Source organism: Carcharodon carcharias, chromosome 2 (genome assembly GCF_017639515.1).
Source record: "Carcharodon carcharias isolate sCarCar2 chromosome 2, sCarCar2.pri, whole genome shotgun sequence".
NCBI classification, from domain to species: Eukaryota; Metazoa; Chordata; class Chondrichthyes; order Lamniformes; family Lamnidae; genus Carcharodon; species Carcharodon carcharias.
The window spans coordinates 208,332,906-208,357,817 of record NC_054468.1 but is presented as its reverse complement, the minus strand read 5'-3'; the positions used below and the strand labels follow the sequence as shown (position 1 = coordinate 208,357,817).

At 42.6% G+C, this 24,912-nt stretch overlaps 1 protein-coding gene across 6 annotated transcripts in view; it reads right to left on the bottom strand.

Moving 5' to 3' along the window:
• LOC121289819 (CAP-Gly domain-containing linker protein 4-like) overlaps window positions 1–24,912 on the bottom strand; it is a 362,767-nt gene that overhangs the window by 258,418 nt on the left and 79,437 nt on the right. For 5 of the 6 annotated variants that reach the window (XM_041209695.1, XM_041209713.1, XM_041209721.1 and 2 more), the window contains exons 3-4: window positions 6,351–6,490; window positions 4,276–4,369 (exon numbers count right to left, since the gene is read on the bottom strand). In XM_041209695.1, the coding sequence (XP_041065629.1) occupies window positions 4,276–4,369; window positions 6,351–6,490 (234 nt within the window). Of the gene's footprint in view, window positions 1–4,275; window positions 4,370–6,350; window positions 6,491–13,852; window positions 13,993–24,912 lie in introns of those variants that run through there. The other variant, XM_041209729.1, reaches the window with a different exon arrangement.

Here is a 24,912-nt window from a genome sequence, read left to right as displayed (position 1 = left end):
TCTTTCCTCATAACTGAAGCGTCTCAGCCCTGGAACCATTCTCATAAACCTCTTCTGCACTCTCTCTAATATATTCACATCCTTCCTATAGTGTGGCGCCCAGAGCTGTACACAATACTCCAGCTGAGGTCTAACCAATGTCTTATATAAGGTCATCATAATCTCCCTGCTCTTGTACTCTATGCCCTTATTAATGAAGCCTAGAATACTGTATGCTTCAGAAACCGCTCTCTCTACCTGTCCTGCCACTGTTAATGACTTATGTACATATAGGCACAGGTTTCTCTGCTCTTGCACACCATTTAGAATAGTATCCTTTATTTTATACTGTCTCTCCATGTGCTTTATACCAAAGTGTATCATCTTACACTTCTCTGCATTGAACTTCATCTGCCACCTATCTACTCCACTCCACCAATGTGTCAATGTCCTTTCGAATTTCTACACTGTCCTCTTCACAGTTTACAATTCTCCCAAGTTTTGTGTCGTCCGCAAACTTTGAAGTTGACCCATGCACACCAAGACCTAGATCATTTATATATATCAAGAGGAGCAAGGGTCCCAATACCAACCCCTGGGGAACTCCACTACAAAGCCAACTTCTAGCCCGAAAAATACCCATTAACCATTACTCTCAGTTTCCTGTCCCTCAACCAATTTTATATCCACATTGCACTCCCTTTTTATTCCATGACCAAGTCTGTTGTGTGGCACTGTATCAAACGCCTTTTGGAAGTCCATATAGACCACATCAACAGCCTTGCCCTCATCAACCATCTTTGTTACCTCTTCAAAAAACTCCAGCAAGTTAGTTAGACACAAATTTCCTTTAACAAATCCGTGCTGACTCTTCCGAATCAATCCACATTTTTCTACGTGACTATTAATTCTATCCCGGGTAATTGTTTCTAGAAGTTTCCCCACCACTGAAGTTAAGCTGACTGGTCTGTAATTGCAAGCAGATCTTCACAACCTTTTTTGAACAAGGGCAGAATGTAAGCAATTCTCCAGTCCTCCGGAACTCTCCTGAATTCAGGGAACATTGAAAGATCACTGCCAGTGCCTCTGCAATTTCCACTCTCACTTCCTTTAATATTCTTGAATGCATCTCATCCGGTTTCAGTGCCTTATCAACTTTAAGTGCCGACAGTTTATCCAATATCTCCTCCTTATCAATTTTAAGCCCTTCTAGTGACGGAGTTTCCTCCTCTGTCACCATGGCCTGGGCAGCATCTGTCACAAATTGGTTAAAGGCTGGCATCTGTGACGCTGAGGACCCCTGGAGGAGGCCGAGATGGATCATCCAGTTGGCACTTCTGGCTGAAGATTGTTGCCTTATCTTAGCCTTTAGCCTTATCTTTTGCAGTGATGTGCTGGGCTCCCCCATAATTGAGGATGGGGATATTTGTGGAACCTCCTCCTCGTGGGTGGCAGAACTGCAGAGCTTAGATCTGATCCTCTGGTTGTGGAATCGCTAAGCACTGTCTATCGCTTGCCGCTTATGCTATTTGGCATGCAAGTAGTCCTGTGTTGTAGCTTTACCAGGTTGACACTTCATTTTTCGGTATGCCTGGTGCTGCTCCTGGCATGCTTTCCTGCACTCTTCATTAAACCAGGGTTGATTCCCTGGCTTGGTGTTAATGGTAGAGTGGGGGTAATGCCGGGCCATGTGATTACAGATTGTGTTTGAGTACAATTCTGCTGCTGCTGATGGCCCACAGCACCTCACGGTTGCCCAGTCTTGATTTGCTAGAGGTGGTCGAAAACTATCCCATTTAGCATGGCGGAGGGTATCCTCAGTGTGAAGACGGGACTTCGCCTCCACAATGACTGTGTGGTAGTCACTCCTACCGATACTTTCATGGACAAATGCATCTGCGGCATGCAGGTTGATGAAGATGAGGTCAAGTGTTTTTCCCTCTTGTTAGTTCTCTCATCATCTGCCGCAGACCCAACCTAGCAGTTATGAGCTTTAGGACGCACACAACTTGGTCAGTAGTGGTGCTACCGAGCCACCCTTGGTGATGGACATCGAATTCTCCCACCCAGAGTACATTCTGCGCCATTGCCCCCTTCAATGCTTCGTTCAAGTGGTGGTCAACATGGAGGAGTACTGACTCATGAGCTGAGGTGCGGTGCGTGGTAACCAGCAGGAGGTTTTCTTGCCCATGTTTCTCCTGATGCCATGATACTTCATGGGGTCCGGAGTCAATTTTCAGTACTCTCTCCCGACTGTATACCTGCTGCAACCTCCACTGGGGCTATCCTGCAAGTGGGATGGTGATAGTAGTAAGATAAAAGCAAAATACTGCGGATGCTGGAAATCTGAAACAAAAACAGAAAACGCTGGAAAAACTTAGCAGGGCTAACAGCATCTATGGAGAGAAGAGTCATACGGACTCGAAACGTTAACTCTGATTTTCTCTCCACAGATGCTGTTAGACCTGCTGAGTTTTTCCAGCATTTTCTGTTTTTGTTGGTGATAGCAGTGTCTGGGACATTGTCTGTAAGGTATTTTCCCCAAGTCTGACTATGTCAGGCTGTTGCTTGACTAGTCTGTGATAGCTCTCCCAATTTTGGCATTAGCCCTCAGATGTTCGTAAGGAGGACTTTGCAGAGTCGGCAGGACTGAGTTTGCCATTGTAGTTTCCGGTACCTAGGTCAATGCTGGGTGATCCCTTTTAGACTTTTTAGCGGATTGATACAAAACATTTCAGAGGGCAATTAAGAATCAACCACATTGTTGTGGGTCTGAAGTCACATGTAGGCCAGACCAGGTAAGGACATTAATGAATCAGATGGGTTACAACAATCGACAATAGTTTCATGGTCACCCTTAGACTTCTAATCCCAGATTTCTATTGAATTCAAATTTCACCATCTGCCGTGGTGGGACTTGAACCCGGTCCCTGGATCATCACTAGTCCAGCAACAATACTACTATGCCACCTTGTATATTTAATTTTTCCCCCAACATGCTACAAATATAACTCAATTGGGCATTTTAGGTTGTATTTTGTTTTTAAAGATGATTAACATTGGATGCTTTGACTTTTATGATAAGTACATGTAAGTGTTGCCAGAAGCAGGTTAGATGAAGTTGGGTGAGAGGAGGCTCTTGTGGAGCCTAAGTACCAATACAGACCTGGTGGGTCAAATAGCCTGTTTCTATGCTATATAATTCGACGCAATTCAATGTAAATTATAATGATGTCATACTCTAGTAAATTTATTAATGCAAGTATAAAAGTCTATAAATTGTGTGCACAACACTCAGATGAACAATCACATTTCAATAATGAGTAGCAGGATCTAAAGGGCCTAAAATTATATTTTGTCAGTTACTGGTAAAAGTTTTATTTTTCCCAAAATGTGCAACTTCCAAAATAGAATATGCCCGTGAAAGCTGATTCTCTTGTATCATGTACTTTTGAACTGTGAATGGGCACGCAAGTAACCTACTTCCAAGACTTTGCCAATACTGCTTTTCAATATGACAAGACAAAGGTTCAACTTTTCGGTAATTTTTCCTGACAGCATTGAGTAAAATTGGAAAACTGACCATGCAAACCCACTGCAAGCTCAAGAGGACACAACAGCAATTTGGCAAAAATCAGTCAGTACTGAAGAAGATAGCACTACTCCAATTCTGGTCAACAGCCCACATAGTCTCTAGCAATATTTAGCAGTACAATATGCCACCAATTGAGAAAAGTGTGGAACTAATTCATTCTGTGAGAAATGCTCACATGATGTGATACAATTCTCCTTTAACAGGATATTGAGGGAAGACACAATCACAGATCACACACATTTCCACGCATCTTATTTGGTCCATTTATTTAGCAAGCGATGAAAATACAAAGATAAATTCTGTCTCCATTTTCATATTGTAACAATTCCAAAAGTCTTTAGCACTGGATTTAAGTGACTTTATCAAGCATGTATCTCCAACTTTATTGACTTGAAGGGTCATTAATTGAAGGATCATTAAGTTAATGATCTAAATGGCAGGTTTTAAAAAACATAATTTGATTAGGATTGTTTCATGAGCAGTCCATTAAATAAAATCTGGATGACTGGGGTGACCACAACAGAACCAAATATCAACAACCTCATTCTCATAATAATCACATTGGTTATTAAAATAGGGAATACTCCTGTCAGAAAATGGTGATAAGAAGGAGCACTAAGGTAATAGACAAGGAAAGAGGGTATAAAGGAAACTGTTAATACAAAATCTACATTAAAATAAATATTTGAGATACAACTCACCAATTCCTTGAGCTCCAGCTTTGCAGGTGTAATGTAGCAGTGTCATATCTGTCAATCCATCTCTGTCATTCACATGGCATCCCCGATTCAGAATCTAAAGCAATTATATTCCAAACAGAATGACAGAAGGTTCATTTACTTTTTTTAATTTTACATGAAAATTGATCATGCACAATCAACTGAGAAATAAGGGACAATGCTCTCTGTTAAGACAATCCTCATCCATCATCAGACATTATAAACAAACAACATAACAAAATAATTTTCCTAATTATACTTGCTCTCATTGAAACATTGACACATGGATCTACTTACAGAAGCTTGTATGGGGAGATTTTTCTGGGTCTGCACCACTAACAATATTGCCTGGATGCCGCAAATATTGTGGGGGCGGGGGGAAATCGAGCAAGTTAGAATGCATATCTTCAAAGGAACTTGCTTGATTTTCTTTAAAAGAAAAATTAGGCACGTTCCTTTACTGGCATAAGCTCCAGTTCACTCAATATTCCAACATTCACTGCACTGAGATAATCCAGTGCAGCTGAACCCAGGAAAATTTCTCCTTACAAGTTTCAGTTCCCTTTGACATTACGAATTAGTCAGTGAACTATCCATAAACATCCATTGCCAGCTTTCATCATTTCCCATTTCCCTCATTCTTCTCCAGAACTTAACAGTGGGTCCATTGTAGCTCAATCTATGGAATTTCTTCCTCAGGCACAACCTGGAAAGTAGACCCAAAAATGCATCCATTTCACAGATGTCAAATGATACTAAGTCTCGTCAATTTCATTGGAATATGCCAAAGGTAAAAGGGGTATTTATCAGCATAAACATTTTAAGCACAAGAAAAGCACCAAACTCCTCCATATATTTAACTTCTTTGAGTATGAAAATTAATGTTCAACAGAGGCATGGAGTTTCTGCTCAATTGCTCTGCTTTTCTCAACACAATGCATCTGAAGTCACTGTTACCCTTAAGCAATCAGCACAACACAAATTTCCACAATATTTTCCATTAGTTCTAAAAATTCCACACAAGAAGCAGATCCCACTCTCAAAACTGGCCACACCCCCAGGTGAATTAATCATCACTGGCAACTTCTACTAATTGCAATCATTTGCAGATCTTTGAGGAAACCCCAATATTAAGCTAGATCTTTTGGGTGCAAGGACATTAATAGGTGCGTTTTGAATGAATAAAACAATAAATTTATTAAGGAACTGATTACTATGCTCCAGTCTTACGACAAAATAGCTTTGTATATTTTCAAAAGGTTATTTTTAACAACTTAAAATCATTTTTTTGTGATAAACTCACTTTCAGCTGTATTAAATCTTTTGTAAAGCAAATGTTTAAAAAATGCTGCCTGGTTGTGTGGTTCATGGCAGATTTTGCGTTTGCTGATATGCAAATAGGCTTGAGCTGGGAGGGGAGGCGGACTGGTAAAACACTTTGAAAAGTATTGGCAATTGCACCTTAATGGAAACTCTACCCCTATATATTTATCTTAAATTTTCAATTCATTCATCCATCATCATTCATGTACATTAGGCACACATGTTTAGGAATATATGTTTTACATGTTTTAATTTTGCTTTACAAAAGATTTAATACAGCTGAAAATTTGATTTTAAATTGTTAAAATATACTTTTGAAAATATACAAAGCCATTTTGTAGTAAAACTAGAGCATAGTAATCAGTTCCTTAGCACATTTAATTTTTTGTTTTAGATCCTGCAATTGGGAAAGCTTTTCAATTTTTTATACTCATGCCATAAAAATACACTTAAAGGTTAAGAATGCAAGTCTCTGAAGGTAAATTTTTATAAAATGTTCAAAAATTCCAAGAAACACTAGAAAAATAACTTTCTTCCCTTCTGTGCCTGAAAATCTGGTTGTAATTTTGAACAAGTGCAATTGCAGGACTCTCGTACATGAAGCACTGTATTTTGGGACTTTTGGTAGGTCAAATCAATAGGTTTAATCAATACACATTACAAACCTATAAGCCTTGCTAAAAAAAAACAATTCTACATGGTACAGTAATTAGGAATAGACAATTTTAGTTTACCTCATTCCCAATCACATCGATCTGTTGCTGCACTTGTGGGACCCACTGACGCAAGATAGCAAACAATTCAGCAACGGTTGTTTTAAGGTCACGTAGGATTCTTTTGCATGCTGGGTCATGTGGATCAAAGAAGGAAAATTCTGCAGGTGAAAAATTTGAACAAAATCATTACTTTGTCTTAGTGTTAGGAAATAGAAACAGTTTAAATAAGCTATATTTGTATTTTGTGGGTGTTAGGAATAAATTTTAGCTTTAAAGTTTGTTTGATTTGTATTTCTGTATCTGTGTGTTAAGAAAGGTCAAATGGAGTTTTAGTTTCACTTTAAAAAGGTGGTTGCATTTCTAATGAGAGTTTTACGACTTAGGCTAAGGTAAACAAGCAATGGTAGAAAAATTGGACTGTTGCCTAGCAACAGGAGGCCAACAAAGCAGATCCCTCCAATAGACACACCCAGAAGAAGAAAGACAGCAGTTTTATTTGGAAGCTGTTGGAGTTCAGCACATTTTGAAGATAGCTGCCAGACAGGAACAGCCTAGAAGGGGGCAGATAGCCAGTCCCAAGCTAAAGAAAAACCCCAAAATCCAGGGGAATGGAAGAGGGGAAAGTCCAAAGCCGACCTTCTAGTCAAAGGAAGGACAGGAACCTGGAAAAGGTCCTGTTAAGTGAAGTTAAGAGTGAGGGGCAGAGAGAAAGGCTCCAAGCTTCAGATTTAAAGGGACAAAAACTGCAGAAAACAGATTTGAAGTGAGAACAGCTTGCAAGAGGCAAGAAGGTCCAAAGAGCCAACTGACGGTCTGTAACTCTTTACTATGAGCATGTGATGAAGTGGTGTACTGTTGATGCTGAGTTGGTGAAAGAAAGTGTGTGGAAGACAGCTTGAATGCATCTGGTGACCCAGGGAAGGGGAACATAAGAAGGAGAGTTCAAAGACCTGGAGGTGAACACTTGCAGGAGACATCTGAGAGAAAGCATCGGTTTGGAAGAAGATTCCAAGGCAAAGTGGAATTTGGGAACCCTCATGTCAAAGACGGAGTGTAGTGAGACCGGTTGGCTCCGGGTGTGACAAGCATCTGGGGGGAGTTGAGGAGAGACCCATAGCATCTGGTTGAGGTGGCATCTGTCACTTGATTTCAGAGTGTGGTGTGTCTGACCATAGGGGTGTCTATTGGTACATGGGCTGTGTACTTACTGTGGACATTAAAGTATAAGATAGCTTTTGTAACTTGCGTATCCTTACAAATGTGTATATATCTGTAAAGGTATAGTTATGGGTGAAGGAGTATTGTAATATAGTTCATCTTTTCTTGTTGAATAAATGTTTTATTCTTTTGTTAAAAGTTCATCAGCTGACTCCTGTGGCTGTTCAGTAGCTACTCTCCAGGTATCTAAACAAACAAATAAAAGTTAGGTTCTGTTGTAGGGTGGCCGAGTTGTGCTATTAATGACAGAGTTGACCTGCAGACAATTCTGGGGTGGAAACTATAAGTTCATTTACAATATACTCAGTAGCAACTACACATGTGCTTTCAACTCCAACTCTATCTCTACACTGAGTCTGAGGTAGCCCATGCTACTCTCCTATTGGTTACTACAGATCATGCGATCTTGCCTAACAAGTATTACTTTTAAAGGTACATTACACACTACATGAAACCATAATTACTACATTCCTCCCCCTTTAACTCAGTTATACATGTTATATTTATGTTGGGTAAGGAATTAACAAGTTCAGTCTTTCAGGTTGTTTCCTGGTACGTATGGAATGTCGCAGCTCCACAACATCAGATTCTTTGTCAGGACCCTCCTTTTCCGGAGTTGCCTGAACATCAGGTGCCTTGGTGGGCACTTGCAGTTCTGTATCCTTAACTTTTACAGGAACATCAGAAGTGCAGTCGTGGGTTGAGTACCCTCAACAGGAACCGCATACCTGGTCATGAGCACTGGTGGAAGCAAATCTTGGTGATTTGTCTCTCTTTTTAAAATGGTCCACATGTTTATGGATGATCCGGCCTTCCACTTCCATGTGGTAAAATAGAGGTCTAGTCACCGTACTTATTTCACCCGGTAACCACTTTGGTCCTTGCCCGAAGTTCTTCACATATATCGATTGGCTCTCCCGCGGTAAATTTCCTTTCGTGACTATGCCAGTCATGTCTAGTTTTCTGGCTTCCCTGACTCCTTTCCACCTTCCCCTCTAAATTCGGCATTATTGAGCTCAAAATTGTCCTGAGACAGCATTTCAAAAATAACTCTGCAGGCGTGACACCTGTTGTTGTGTATGGGGTAGCCCTGTAATGAAAAAGAAAGCCTGCTAGCTTGATGCCAAGGAATCACCAGTTAGCTTTTTCATGCTTGCCTTGAACGTCTGAACTGCCCTTTCAGCCAGTCAGTTTGAGGAGGATGGTACAGTACAGTTTTCACATGAGTGATACCTTTGAGGCTGATACACTGCTGAACTCAGCACTTGTAAATGCTGTGCTATTATCGGAAACAACTACTTCTGGTAGCCCGTGAATGGCAAAACGCTGACATAGTTTCTCAATTGTAGCGGCATACGCTGGTGACTTCACCTTGTATATGTCCAATCATTTTGAATTGGCATGAATAATGAGCAGAAACATTGTTCCCAGGGAAGGTCCAATGTAGTCAATGTGTAACCGCACCCAGGGTCTACCTGGCCGCTCCCATGGGTGTAACGGAGCTGTCACTGGAAACTTATGAAGTTTCTGACCTTGCGCACAGTGCTTTACTAAACTCTCTATTTCACCATCCATCCCTGGCCACCATAGATAGCTGAGTGCTATGGTCTTTATTTGGGAAATTCCTGGATGAAGTGGTTCCCTTCCTTTTGGAGGAACTCTTACTCATGCGCCCCACAATAAGATGCCATCCTGGTTGGTTATTTCATGTCTTTTGTTGAAGTATGGTTTCATTTCATCAGATATGGGCTCCTGTGACCAGCCATGTGGCACTTGTTCCCGTACCTGAGATAGGACTGGGTCCTGACTTGCCCAGTCTCTGATCTGTTGAGTACATACCAGCTAGGGATCTAAGAAATTTAACAATGAAACAAGTTCCTGTGGAAATGGAACATGATCATCATTTTCTCATAAAGACAAATGACTAAAGCCATGAGTGTTTGCGATTTGATTGCCAGGCCTATGTATGAAAGTGTATTTGTATGTTTCCAGAATTAAGGCCCTATAGTATTTCTGTATCTTCTTTCTATGTGCCTCCTTCTTTCTCATGCAGACTTTAACCTTGGCCTTCTTTTTGACTTCACTGTTGGCCAGACTACTCTCAGATGCAAGTTTAACTTGTCTGAGCTCAGTGGCTGAGTCTCCCAAAATTTCATGATCTGTCTGCTTCTTGGAAAATTCTGCAACTTTTGCTTCCAAATCCTCTTTGGCTTCATTTAGCTGATTCTTCAGCTCTTCCATCTCCTTTTTGTATTTGGTTGCTGCCTCTGGGAATGGGCATTGTTATGGCTTCTCTGCCAACTCATTTTTGAGTTTGTTCAAAGAGGTGCTGAATTCTAAAACAAAAACAGAAACAGAAATACCTGGAAAAACTCAGCACGTCTGGCAGTATCGGCGGAGAAGGGCACAGTTGACGTTTCGAGTCCTCATGACCCTTCAGTAGAACCGAGGAAAAATAGGAAAGGGGTGAAATATAAGCTGGTTTTGGGGGGGCGGGGCGTTGTTGGGACAAGAAGCCAGTAATAGGTGGAGATAACCAAAAGATGTCACAGACAAAAGGACAAAGAGGTGTTGAAGGTGGTGATATTATTTAAAGGAATGTGCTAATTAAGGGTAGAAAGCAGGACAAACCAGGTACAGATAGCTCTAGTAGGGGTGGGGTGAAGGAATACTAAAAAGGCTAAAAGATAGAGATAAACAATGGGTGGAAATACATTTAAAAATAATGGAAATAGGTGGGAAAAGAAAAGTCTATATAAATTATTGGAAAAAACAAAAAGGAGGTTCCAACTCTAACATTGTCATCAAACCCGCTGACAAGGGTGGGTGCTGTTGTTGTCTGGCGCATTGACCTCTACCTCGCGGAGGCTGAGCATCAACTCGCAGACACTTCCTCCTACCTCTCCCTGGACCATGACCCCACCACTGAACATCAAGCTATTGTTTCCAGGACTGTCACTGACCTCATCTCCTCTTCCTTCCACAGCTTCCAACCTGATAGTCGCCCAACCTCAGACAGCCCGCTTCTACCTCCTACCCAAAATCCACAAACAAGACTGTCCCGGCAGACCGATCGTGTCAGCCTGTTCCTGCCCCATGGAACTCATTTCTCGCTATCTTGACTCCCTTCTCTCTTCCCTTGTCCAGTCCCTTCCCACCTACATCCGTGATTCCTCTGACACCTTACATCACATCAACAATTTCCAGTTCCCTGGCCCCAACCGCCTCCTCTTCACCATGGACGTCCAATCCCTCTACACCTCCAACCCCCACGGGGATGTTCTGCTGGCTCTGCGCTTCTTCCTCGAACAGAGGCCTGAATAATCCCCATCCACCACTAATCTCCACCGTCTGGCTGAACTTGTTCTCACACTGAACAATTTCTCCTTTAACTCCTCTCACTTCCTCGAAATAAAAGGTGTGGCTATGGGTACCCGCATGGGCCCCAGCTATGCCTGTCTCTTTATGGGGTATGTGGAACATTCCTTGTTCCAGTCTTACTCCGGCCCCCTCCCACAACTCTTTCTCCGATACATCAATGATTACTTCGGTGCTGCTTCATGCTCTCGTCGGGACCTGGAAAAATTTATTAATTTTGCTTCCAATCTCCACCCCTCCATCATTTTCACATGGTCCATCTCTGACACTTCCCTTCCCTTCCTTGACCTCTCTGTCTCAATCTCTGGTGATTGACTGTCCACCAATATCCATTACAAGCCTACCGACTCCCACAGCTACCTCAACTACAGCTCCTCACAACCCACTTCCGTTAAGGACCCAATCCCATTCTCTTAGTTCCTTCGCCTCTGTTGCATCTGTTCTGATGATGCCACTTTCAAAAACAGTTCCTCTGATATGTCCTCCTTCTTCCTTAACCGAGGTTTTCCACCCACTGTGGTTGACAGGGACCTCAACCAGGTCCGGCCCATCTCCCGCGCATCTGCCCTCACGCCTTCTCCTCCCTCCCAGAAACATGATAGGGTCCCCCTTGTCCTCACTTATCACCCCAACAGCCTCCGCATTCAAAGGATCATCCTCCGCCATTTCCGCCAACTCCAGCATGATGCCACCACCAAATACATCTCTTCACCACCCCCCCCCCCGGCGGCATTCCGTAGGGATTGTTCCCTCCGTGACACCCTGGTTCGCTCCTCCATCACCCACTACTCCTCAACCCCCTCCTACGGCACCTTCCCATGCAACCGCAGAAGATGCAACACCTGCCCCTTCACTTCCTCTCTCCTCACCGTCCAAGGGCCCAAACACTCCTTTCAAATGAAGCAGCATTTCACTTGCACTTCCCCCAACTTAGTCTACTGAATTCGTTGCTCCCAATGCGGTTTCCTCTACATTGGAGAGACCAAACGCAGACTGGGTGACCGTTTTGCAGAACACCTTTGGTCCGTCCGCAATCATTACCCAGACCTCCCTGTCGCTTGCCATTTCAACACTCCACCCTGCTCTCATGCCCACATGTCTGTCCTTGGCTTGCTGCATTGTTCCAGTGAAGCTCAACGCAAACTGGAGGAACAGCACCTCATCTTCCGACTAGGCACTTTACAGCCTTCTGGACTGAAAATTGAGTTCAACAATCTTAGATCATGAACTCTCATCTCCATCCCCACCCCCTTTCCATTTCTTCCCCTTCCTTTTTGTTTTATCCAATAATTTATATAGATTTTTCTTTTCCCACCTATTTCCATTATTTTAAATGTATTTCCACCCATTGTTTATCTCTACCTTTTAGTCTTTTTTAGTATTCCTTCACCCCACCCCCACTATCTGGTTTGTCCTGCTACCCTTAATTAGCACATTCCTTTATAATATCACCACCTTCAACACCTCTTTGTCCTTTTGTCTGTGACATCTTTTGGTTATCTCCACCTATTACTGGCTTCTTGTCCCAACAACCCCCCACCCCCTTAAACCAGCTTATATTTCACCCCTTTCCTATTTTTGCTTAGTTCTGTTGAAGGGTCATGAGGACTCGAAACGTCAACTGTGCTCTTCTCCGCCTATGCTGCCAGACCTGCTGAGTTTTTCCAGGTATTTCTGTTTCTGTTTTTGTTTTAGATTTCCAGCATCCGCAGTTCTTTGTTTTTATCTCAGGTGCTGAATTCTTTTTGTTTCTCTTCATACTTTTCCAGAGGTGCGAACTGTGACCTGAGGAAATCTTGTAGTGTGTGAAGGTCTTTCAACAGGTTTTATTTTTCCCTTTGAAGGTTGCTCACCTCATCGCGAAACTCTGTCACCAATCACGGTCTCTTCGAGCTCCTTCCAGGTTTTGGCTTAAGACAGCCTGTATTTCTTAAGGTTGTTGAGACCTTACACACTCCTTTTTCAAAACAGGAACATTTCCAGCTTTCTTTGGGAATCCCAGTGGCCAATCAAGGTTGATTTCCCTTAGCCAATTTCACTCTAGAAGGCTTGATCCTCAATGCTAACACTTGCAGCTTTGCCACTTGGCTTCCATAATGGACAATTACTCTGCTAATGCCTTTTACTTGAATGTTTTCACCCATATATGTTTTTAGCTTGGAATTTGTTTCTTCTAACCTTAATTGATGTTCACCATTCTTCAAATATCTGAAGATATATTCCCCAATTACTGTAGTGGAAGCTCCCGTGTCCACTTCCATTCTAACAGGTTTGCCATTTACTTTCACTGTGACAAATATTGGTTCTGTCTTTCCAACTTTCAATGAGTAAATGTCTGAATTTGTTGTTTCAAGCTTTTCTACATTGTAGATTTCATTGGGCTTCTTCTTTTATTTACAAACCTGCTCGGATTTTTCCCTGCATTGTCTCATCATATGTCCATTTCTATGACAATAGTAGCATTTGATTTTTTTAAACTGCTAATCACTAAAAGATTGATTGTTTCCACTGTCTCATCGTATGTCCATTTCTATGACAATAGTAGCATTCGATTTTTTTAAACTGCTAATCACTAAAAGACTGATTGTCTCCACCACTATCAAAATTATTCTTCAATTCTGCTGTTAAGTTATTTTTCTTTATTCTTCGGCTAGTGGGGGCTGTTTCCCACTTCTTGGCAGAGTCTTGCTTTATCATGCCCCTTTCGGTTGAGGTTTCTCACTGAATGTGGAAGACAGTGCCATTTTGCGCACCCTGTATTGCTTTTGAATCTCTTACTACACTTTCCATATCCAGCGCTATCTGTAGCGCCTTCTTGAAATCCAGGTTCACTTCAGACAATAATCTTTTCTGAATAGTACCCTCTTTCATACCACACACTAAATGATTTCTAAGCATGCCGTTCAGAGTCATATTGAACTCACAATGTTCCTTTAGCTGCTCCAAATTTTCCACGTAGCGTGCAATTGTCTCTATTTCTCTGCATCATGACTGAGGGCTTTGGGCGAAAATGACCCTTCACGAGGTCCACCAATTAATCGAAATTTTTCGAATCTGGGGCACTGGGTACCGTCAAACTTCAAATCAAGCTGTAGGTTTTGCTCCCACAAGTGTTCAAGAGGTTCACTCGCCTCTTCTCTTCCCCCGTAATCTCATTCACTTGAAAAAAGAACATGAGGCGTTCTATGTATTGAGACCAATCATCTGTGGGAAGTTCAAAAGGATCAATTCTCCAAAATTGTGACATTTTGAAAGGGGATAACCTCTTCAATTCTAAAGGAGCTTGCTACTTACAATCACTGGGTGAGGTATAGTTCCAAGCTCTTTAACTTGATTTCTTCTGTTCAATCCCGTTTTATCCTCATCGCCAGTTTATTGTAGGGTGGCTGAGTTGTGCTATTAACGATAGAGTTGACCTGCAGACACTTCTGGGGCGAAAACTTTAAGTTTATTTACAAAATACTCAGCAGCCACTACACATCTACTTTCAACCCCAACTCTGTCTCTACACTGACTCTAGATAGCCCACACTGCTCTCCTGTTGGTTACAACAGATCATGTGATCTTGCCTAACAAGTATTATTCTTAAAAGGTACATTAAACACTAAATAAAACCATAATTACTAAAGGTTCTAACAAGCTGGGTTCCACTCTGGGATCAGGCTTGCCCAGGGGTAACCTCAGCTGGGGATCATAACATCAACATCTCTGGTTGCTTGATAAAAATATTACAAAAAGGAAAATAACAGCACTGTGGATGTACATACACCAGATAGACTGCGCCAGTCCAGGAAGGTGGCTTACCACCCCTTCTTGAGGGCAATTAGTGATGGGCAGCAAATGCTGGCCTTGCCATTAATGCTCAAATCCCAGGAAAGAATGAAAAAAACTATAATCCTACTTATATCAAGCAGCATATATTGATGTCCTGATTATTTCAACAAAATAGTTCTAATCCCTTTGCTAGGCATTAATGCCAAATACTTACCATCAACATAAAAAAACCAATGCGCCAAAATAGATATATATTTTTTTAAATCCTAGCTATATTAAAGACCTTTTATTACTACTCACATCAGCAAGGCCATAGCATATTCTCTGGGGTTTAGAAGAATGAGAGGTGACCTCATTGAGACATACAAAATTCTTATAGGGCTCGAGAGAGAGAGTAGATGTAGGAAGAACGTTTCTCCTGGCTGGAGTTCTAGAACTGGGGTCACAATCTCAGAATAAGAGGTGGACCATTAGGACCGAGATGAAGAGGAATTTCTTCACTCAGAGTGTAGTGAATCTTTGGAATTCTCTCATTCAGAAGCCTGTGGGAGGATCAGTCATTGAGTATGCTCAAGACAGAGATGGAGAGATTTCTAGTTATTAAAGATAACAAGTGATATGGGGATAGTGCGAGTAAATGGCATTCAGGTAGAAGATCAGCTGTGATCATGTTGAATGGCAGAGCAGGCTCGAGGGGCCGAAAGGCCTATTCCTGTTCGTATTTCCTATGTTCCTATATTTTGCCGTGATAGTAAATCCGACAGAAAAAAGGAAGAAACATAAGTGTAATTTCTCATGCATTATTATAGCTTTGTCTTTTGGAATTGTAATCTCCTCAACCTCGGTCATTCTTTCAGAAGAGGTGGAAAATGCCGCCTGCTTGCAAAGCAGTCAAGCAGATTCCAGAATGGAGTGGGACAGTTAATGTTAAATGTAAAAATTCACATTTACAGCAAGAAAACAAAGTGCTGACTGACTGGCTACCTGGGCCTAGAAGATCAGTGAAGAAAATTAAAAAAACACTGAAAAGAAGAGACACAACAACAGAGAAGTCTAAAGTAGCCAACTTGCTTGCATATGGTTTCAAATTATGTAAATTAAATTAGAGAGGTCCTCAAATAATGCAACTTAATGTAATTAATGAAAGTGAATGGATTTAATGGTGAAGTACTTCTGCAATTAGCTAAAACAGAGCAAATGGGTGCAAAAACTGATCTACAGGCAAATTCATTTCTTTGATATTATTTGCAAAGGCTGAAGTGACAATCTCAGCAAAGCTAAGTCTGAAGACATTAAGAGAAGTCAATTTTGTACAGAACGTAGAGATAGAATCTGGAGAAAGTATAGAGAGGAAACATGATAGCATGATACTTGTCATAATTTGTTTTGTTCTATATTCAGATCCTAACAGGTGTTGCCCTTTAAACATCATTGGTAAGGCCATGCTATCAATGCAACTTAAAGTATACTTACAAGCTGTAATATTTCATTCTTTCCAGTTTTCCATCATGATATTTATGTCATGTTTTTCTATTATGTTTGGATATTTTTTAAATTTTACCATTCACTTCAATGGAATATTGATTCAGGCATGCTAGCTTAATCCAAGCTAGACAGTGTAGTGGGAGTACTGCTTTATTATAATTACATATACTTGCCTGTGATTGGATAGAGATCACATGGCACGTTCCTCCTAGCTTCAGCACCTACGCCTGCCAACGTTTTGCTCAGTACTACTCACAACTCTAATCCAACTCAGCACTATCAGAAGCAATCCAATGAGACTGAAAGACTCACAAATGCTGAACAGCACCTCTTAGGGGAACTTTCTTGGCTGCTACCAGCTGTCGTAATTACTCCTGCAGCAGTCAACACAGGGTCTTGAGTAAAGTACCAGCAGCAATATGCATTAAAATGGCTGTGACCAAAAAGCAAATAATCTCAAGGAGCAACACAAATTACACAGCATTGTTCAAAGCTAAAAATGTTTACAAACAAGTAACTTTAAATAATTAAGCAGATTAACTTTATAAAACATAATCTTCTACAACAAAAATAACTAACTTTCAAAAATGAACGTCCTTAAAGGAAACAACAAATAACAAAGCACAGGAGCAGAGAACAATGTTCCTTGGTGAGAAAAAGAATGAACTGGCCCTCAATCTCATGTTGGGAGTCTTAAATACAATGCAAAAGCACCACCATCGTTGGTGCATATCAATGATAAAAACTTTTCTAAGGGTGATACCCACATTATATCCCCAAATTATATCGTTTGGCCTAACTTTAGAGGAGCGTAGAAGACATCGATTACAAAAAAAATGTTACTCAAATCAGATTCTCTGCTGGGCTGAAGAAAACATCACTTGTCAATTGTGGAGTTATTTTTTTGCTGCAGTTTGATGCTGATTATAAGCTTTTTAATAATAAATTCAAGTAAACCTAATTCCTTTGAGGTGAAGAAAAATGAGCAACTGAGAATAATGTTACACTTTACAAATCAGTGATTTCAACATTATATTCCAACTGAAGAAAACACAATTTGTGTTCAATCTACAGAATAGTAAGGTTACAACAGTCCTTGATTAGTTGGGCTTGGCGTTAGTCACTGATGACTTCAGCAGCAGGTAAGCCCACATGGAAGGTGGGGGGAGCAATTTGAGGGCCTGCTGATCCCAGTGAGGGAGGTCATAGGCTTCATGGTAGGGGAAAATCAGAAGTCTTGGCTGGGGAGAGTGGGGAGGTGAGGGAGCAGATCAGGGCCTGACAGTAGTAGAAGGACCAGTGGTCTGGTGGAAATAAGGTCTTTGGAGGGAGGACTTACTCACATTGGCTTCTCAGGCAGGCACCTGAATCCAGGAGTAAGGTGTGAAGGCACTTATCTCGCCCTGTGGAAGCTACTAATCTGTATGACACTCAGGAAACCTGGTCAACAGCGGTTACTCATCAAAAGCTGAAAGAGCCTCATTATCATGTTTGAAAGTTGAAACCCACTTCCGTGGATCAGCTTCGTCATCTGCCTGCCTGCCTACTCTCTGACCTCAGAAAAAGCTGAAAGTGGAAGGGTTTGAGGAAGGTTTGGCTCGGAAACAAACTTCTGAGACTTTAACCCCAACCCCATGCAAATCCACCCATTATTTTTAAATTAAACTTCAGACCATTAGCCCTGATTTTCTAATCCAGGTAAAATGTGTGTGTGGTGCGTTCCTTTGGTCTAACTTCCAAATTTAGATCTTTCCCCTTAATTGACCAACAGGTTGAAGTGATGTGTCTAGTGCATGGGCACAAAGAGTTAGCATGCTTTTCTCTTTTGTGTGCTAGTTTGGCTTTCATTTTCAGCCTACACCATAATATGGTTGCAAAGCATAAAAGGGAGCCAAAGGTTTAAGTCCCTCACCATCGGAACACAGCCTCTCCATCAGCAAGTTTTCAGCTGTGCCTCTTTGTGGCGGCACACGGAGACGGGGTTTCTCATGGTCCCAGGCTAAAGCTTCAGAAGAAATTGGCGAACATGTAGCCTCTAAACACAGGGCTGAATAACACGGTCAAGCACGACGACGGCTTCTGCACCCGGAAGTAGGCAGTGTTCAGACTTCAGGGCCCACCAATGAAGTGCGCCCAATAATACGTTAATTTCCGCCAGTTAATGGCAAGGGCGGGTTACAGGCCTTCATCCCGCCCAATGAGTGCTGGAAAGCAGGATGTCCGGAGGCTGCAGGCTATGACCTATCAGATGAGCAATCTTGTTGATCTATTTGAGAGAGACGATTTCTGCATTTTCCAGTCTTGCAAGGTAAGTGCATTTAAATTTTAGGTATTCTCTGCAAACCATGTCACTCTTCATAGGTAACAGAACTTGTAAATTTCAGCGAGCCTCCCAACTTTTGGCATTGAGAAGTTGTACGTTTGTTACATGCTTCCAAACATGGAAGTCTGCAACATTAGAGTGAGGTGAGTGGCATACTAGAAGGGCCAAACCAGCCGCTAGATTCTGAGAGGTCTCCCTTGGAGCCCTCCTGCGTACAATTTCTAACCGATGTGAGCCGCTCATGCCAACCGCTGGCAAGAAGAGCAAGCCTAACCAGACCCGTGCTGCATAGGAGCAAGTGGCCGAGGTGGCCAACAGTGAGAAGGACTTGGTCCCAGTGCCAGAAAAGGCTCAATGACCATATAAGGTCAGCCAGGGTGAGTATGGCCTCAGTGAGCAATCTTGACTAGTGTGTTACAGGTCTCACTAATGAATGCAGGAGGTAATTGAGATTTGATGCTCCTCAAAGGTAGCATGTATTGCACAAAGACACAGCTGTCCTAGACCATGCCATTGTGTGTTTCAAGCAATGATCAAATTATAAGGCAGGTGGTTTGCAGGACCACCTTATGACACATAAGCATAGGCTCCAGGCTGGCACACGCTGATCTGATAATGGGTTGGAGGCATGCCATATGATTGTTTGAAATTTTTGATGAATGCTCTGTGCCAAATCTTTTCAGGAGAAGCAAGCCGGCAACGCCCGTGAGAGAGCCCGTACATCATCTGAAGCTGCATATCATTGCTCAAGGGTACAATGTATCTGTGGAGTTTAATCGCTTATGTCGGACAGTGCTACAGTTAATGTGCATTGTGTAACAGGGCTGATGTGGAAAGCTATTTGATACCCAATTACCTCCTTACTGATGTCTCTCTGTTACAAGAGAAGCGTCTTCAGTGCGAGCTCCACCAGAAGTCATCCAGCAACCCTCCTTTGAGGAGGTAGAAGAACCCTCAGAGGATGCAGCGTCACATCCTCTCACTGTACCCAGCATCATAACAGATTCTGGCACGTCGGCCGGAAAGGGGTCATGTACACAACGGTGAGTGTTTCACATTCACACATGCAGCTGCCAAGAGTGTAGTGGAGCAAGCTCTGGGCAGTCGGAGGACAGTCCAGGGTGATCCAGAGACTGATTCCAAGTTGGATGATGAGCCTCTGGAGTCATCCGTAAGACGGCAGATTTTGGATGTCCAGCGCGAGGTCCGAGAAGACTTGGCAGGTATACCAGAGGGGTTGCATGCTCTAGCATGGACTGTAGAGGTGTCCATATGGGTCATGAGTGCTGTGTTCACCTACTCCTCAGAGCACCAAGCTTCTTCCATGGGCATATTGGTCATTGTCCTGGAGGGGCAAACTGAGCCACTCAAGGCCACAGCTGCACAGAGGACAGCCACTGTGATCATCCAGAGCAAGGAAGGTGCCAGATCAGCCACCTCTCTCCAGTGCAGCCACAAGCGAGGGGGGAAACACTGTGCCAGGGCCCTTGTAATTGTGTTACTAAATATCCACTTTACTCACAAAAAGGAGCACATGGGTGAGCTTATGATTTATTCATGTTATTACTCCTTTGAAGCTTGAGGATAAGCACACATCTCATATTCCCTCATGCTGATGTTGCTATTAATTGCTGTGGCTATGTGAATGTCTGGAGGTTGAGGAAAACAGTAAAAGGTTGAGGAAGGGCAGGATGAATTGTGTTCTCATGTGGGGTGATGGGTAATGTGTGGATATAAGGGCGACAGGAATCTCTCAAGGCACATGAGAAAAGGAAGGCCAAGATTTCCCCAAATCTTGCAGTGGCAAGGTGCACTATTAAAACCCTTGCCATATTAAAGCGTGCTTGGTGTCACGGCCACCCATTCGATTACGGCCAGGACCATCAGCAGGAACATCACCGTGGTCCCTCAACTCTTCATCTCCCTTATCCTCAGAGGATTGGCGTGCTCTCATCCTCCAGGTCATCTCCACTTTGAATATTGTGCCATGCACAGCAAGCCATGGCCATCAGGGAGGCTGTGAGGGGGAGTACTGTAATGCTCTTCCAGATCTGTCCAGGCATTGGAATTTTTAGGATACCAATGGTCTACTCCACTATGGTCCTGGTTCTGTCATAGTTCTCACTGTACCTCCTCTCTATGTCAGTCTTGGGCACCTTTACAGGCATCATTATCCATCTTTTCAGTGGATTGCCCTTGTCACCTATTAGTCATCCCTCCAAGGAATCAGGACTGGTGAAAAAGTCAGGAATCTAGGAGTTCCTAAGGATGTAGGAGTCGTGACTGCCCGGATACTTGGTGCACACCTGCATGATCCACCGATTATGGTCGCATACCAGCTAAGCGTTGAGCGAGTGAAAGCTCTTTATGTTTAGGAAGGTGCATGGCCGTCTAGCAGGAACCTTTATGGCAATGTCTGCGCATTCCTGAGGAAACCTGCAATCACTGCAAATCCTTGGGCACTATCCAAGTGACTCGTGACATCCTGTGTGAAGATGTAATTCCCAGCCCTTCGGAACATTGCGCCTGTGAAGACCTTTATGCAATGGTGTGCAACAGGCTATGTAATGGCACTAAGGTCTCCACAGGCTGCCTGGAATGAGCCTGTTGCGAAGAAGTTTGGCGTGACAGTGACCTTCAATGTAGTCCACAATGCAATTGGATGTGATCTCTGCTGCCAGCAGCTCACGAAGTGGCATTACTGTGGCTCTTGAAAGCCTGAGTCTTCTACTGCATTGAGTCTCGGTCGGTTGCAGGTAGCGTAAATCTCTGCTTGTATACTCCAGGGGCAGCATAAGATCATCTGTGCCTCTGCTGGCATTCTCAGAGTGCCTCCTGATCCTCGGGGTCTGGCGCTGCTTTGTCCCTTTCCTGCAATACCACAGCATCCTGAGCTTCCCTTCTCCTCCTCCTTCTTCTAATCCTTCTCTCCTCCTCACTGGTGGTTGAGTCTCCAACTGAGACCACAATGCCTATTTGTCTTGGAGGCTTTATATCACTGAGAAATAGCCAGGAAAAAAAAATCACTCAGAAGAGCCTTCCGAATCAGAAGAAAGTCCTCCAAATCAAACAATCTCCAAATGGTTAGTCCGCTCAGTCACATGAGACACTGGTCTCAGTTGCACTTTTAAAACCTGCTCAAACAAGCTTGACCATTAAAAAACAGATTCCCCATATGGTGTGATTCTCACCCTGAAGATGTATTATTGCCTTCAGAGCATATTATTGCTGTCATTTGGGTCGTTAATTATTTTCTCAATTGACATTTAAATAACGCAAGCGGGTTTCCAACTTTTTGCCCCGCCTGCATAACATATTATCGTAAAACAGCGTGATGATGTCAGAAATGCCGCCTGAGTCATCACACCCCATACTATGTTCGGCACTGCGGGGAACAGTCCTGATCTGGGAGAGTATTATTCAGGCCATACAGTCTGCAAGCCCACAGGCATGTGAACACGTCTTGGCACTCATGTACCAAAACCCCAACTATGGGCAGCACCTTGTGGATACCTCAGGAGAGTTGAAGGCTAAGTGAGTAAACCCTGACAAAAAATCTGGAGTGCAGCCCCAAAGGCGAACTGATGCCCAAATATGTCATCTTTCCAGCAACTCCTGCAACCAAGCCGGTGCCAAATGTAGTGCTTTGCATTCCTTTGGACTCATTGGGGAGGGAAACCCTGAAGTTTGGGCAATCCAGTGTCTCCATAAATTGTGCCCAGGCTTGCGCCCCAAAGAGGACATTTCAGTTTCGCTGCAGAGCGTTAACATGGGAAACAGCAGTTACAAGTGATAAGCCCAACTTTTACTGGTGTGGAGAATGGGGGCTACAGTGGGAGGGACCATTGTGTCCCACTGATCAGCCCCTGCCACCTCAAGTCAGGTAAGCCCTGAATAGTAAGGTGCTAACCCTCCACAGTCCATCTGATTCAGTGGGTGCTTGAAGCTTAGATTCTCTGCTCAACAAGTGGATGGAACCCACTGCATCAGGCAAACAAATGAAATAAACAAAAAGAAAGAAGGTGCCAACTCTGTGATTGGCAAGCTAAATGTCAAGACCATGTGGACTGGATTGACAGATGACATACAGCTGGTCAACAACACATGCAAGACAACTGTGATTCACATGGAAGTTGACAGGCTGAACATTGACATAGCTTCCCTACCAGAGAGTAGGCTTGCTGAGAACGGATCACTGAAAGAAAAACATTACATGCTCATCTGACAGGTCTCATTCAGAAAAAACAAGTGAGCCAGGTGTAGGTTTCACTGGAAGGAAGGTAAAATGGTAGAAATATATTCTGTCCATCGAACTCTCAACTCAAACAAGGCTAATGAACCTCATGAGCATCTATACTTCAATGCTATGCTCCACTATAAAGGCAAATGACCAGTTCTATGAGGAGCTTAACACTGCAATCAGCAGAATCTCTAAATCAGAACATATTTTACTTATTGGGCATATCAATACAAAAGTGGCCATAGACCATGAGATATGGTCCTCCTGCCTCAGACATCATAGCTTAGGAAAGGTAAATGCGAATAGACAGAGACTACTACGTTATTGCTGCCAAGAGTTTTGTGTAAGTAACACCTTTCAGAACAAACCATGCAACAAGGTGTCCTGGAGACATCCAAGATCAGGGCATTGGCACCAGCCTGATCTGATCATCACCAGATTTGACTCACTGAACACGATTCTCAATACACACAGCTACCACAATACTGAACATATTGCAAATCATTCCGTGGTGTGCACCATAAGAACATAAGAAACAGGAGCAGCAGTAGGCCATTCAACCCCTTAAGCCTGCTCTGCCAGTCAATAAGAACATGACTGATTTGATGTTGCCTCAACTCCACTTTTCTACCAGTCCCCCAAAACCCTTCATTCCCTTGTCGATTAAAAATTTGTCTATTTCAGCTTTGAATATATTCATTGACCTGACTCCTGATGTTAACCCTTTACTCTACACCCCAGCCCCCCAAGTCTTTTTCCACTATATACATCCTGCTACATCTCCCCCCAAAATCGCAGACTTCACAGGATTAGTCCCTGTGGTGCCTTAACCAATCTCCCTCATCTGGTCCTCATTTCATTTTGAGGTTGAAGGCAAACTGCACTCTCTCATCATTCAATAGGAGTGTCTTCCACCTGGGTGGTTGTAGAGGTTCCACTTTTATCTGGTTCCTTGTCTCCATTCAAATCTAAATGTTATGTCCAAGGTTTCATTAGTTTCATTCCTAATGATATCAAGGCTCTTCAGTTCCTTCTGATATTTCTCCGGTCTATCTCAATTCTATAAGATCTTGGCATGGGATTCCTTCTATTACAATGCCTTCTTTCTGTTGATCTCATATCCACACACAATCCCCAGGCTGAAGATTTTCAAGTCTTGTGCTCTGTGCCCAAAGTTGAAGTTATGAGCTTGACTTCCCTTTGTTTCCCCTCATGCTTCCTAACTTTCTCACAATCAGCTGAGGTAATGTTATATTGGCGTGTTCATTGTAGAGCTACAAGTTATGTTCACAGCCATCTTCCCATGAATAGTTTTGATGGTGAGAACCCACTTTTCTCGAACAAGTGTATTAGCTGGTTCGAGAAGTCAACATTACCAGAAAACTACCAGAGAGCCAAGATTTTGTAATAACTGCAACATCTTCTATATCTGACCACATCCATGAAACCAGTTAATCCAAATTGGCCACAACATTGAAAAATCTACACCTCAAGGACAATCAAAGGACTCTTACCTGTATATTTTTTGAACGTTTTTTTGTTGGACTCTAATTTCCCTTATCTCTGATACGTGTGTGTGTGTGTGTGTTTGTGTGTGTGTGAGAAAGAGAGGGAGAGTGTGTGTTTGTCCAAATGACTGCATGAGGGCCGAATGCTTGACATCGCATTTTTATTATTTTTCCTTTGCTCTTTCTTTAGCTCAAGAAAACCTTGCCTCATTGGCTCCTTATCGCTCACTGCTTAAATAGTTAAATACATTTGGATTTGGAAAAGGCATTACCTCATGAATGAAACATTAAACCCTTGTTGTGACCAACCAAAGAGGCTGAATAGAGGAGGATCAGTTCACTCCTTCTCATCTGGTCATAACAGGATTGTTATGCTCTCTCCACTGTCACCATGTCTCATCTTGAGTTTGGGGCCTAGACAAAGTTTCTTTAGGGTTTGCCTGTTACCCTAAGGATACCACCATAGACTGCTATTTGTAAAAAACCATTCCTGTTTATTTACAGATCTATTTTCATCTCAGCACTCTGCACGAAGTTGTACTTCTGCTTCCCACCAGATCTCAGTTTCTTAGTCATGTGACATTGCATTATAGTTACATCAGTAGTTATACCAGTGCTCCTGACATTAACCCTTTATTCTACATTTACTAACAA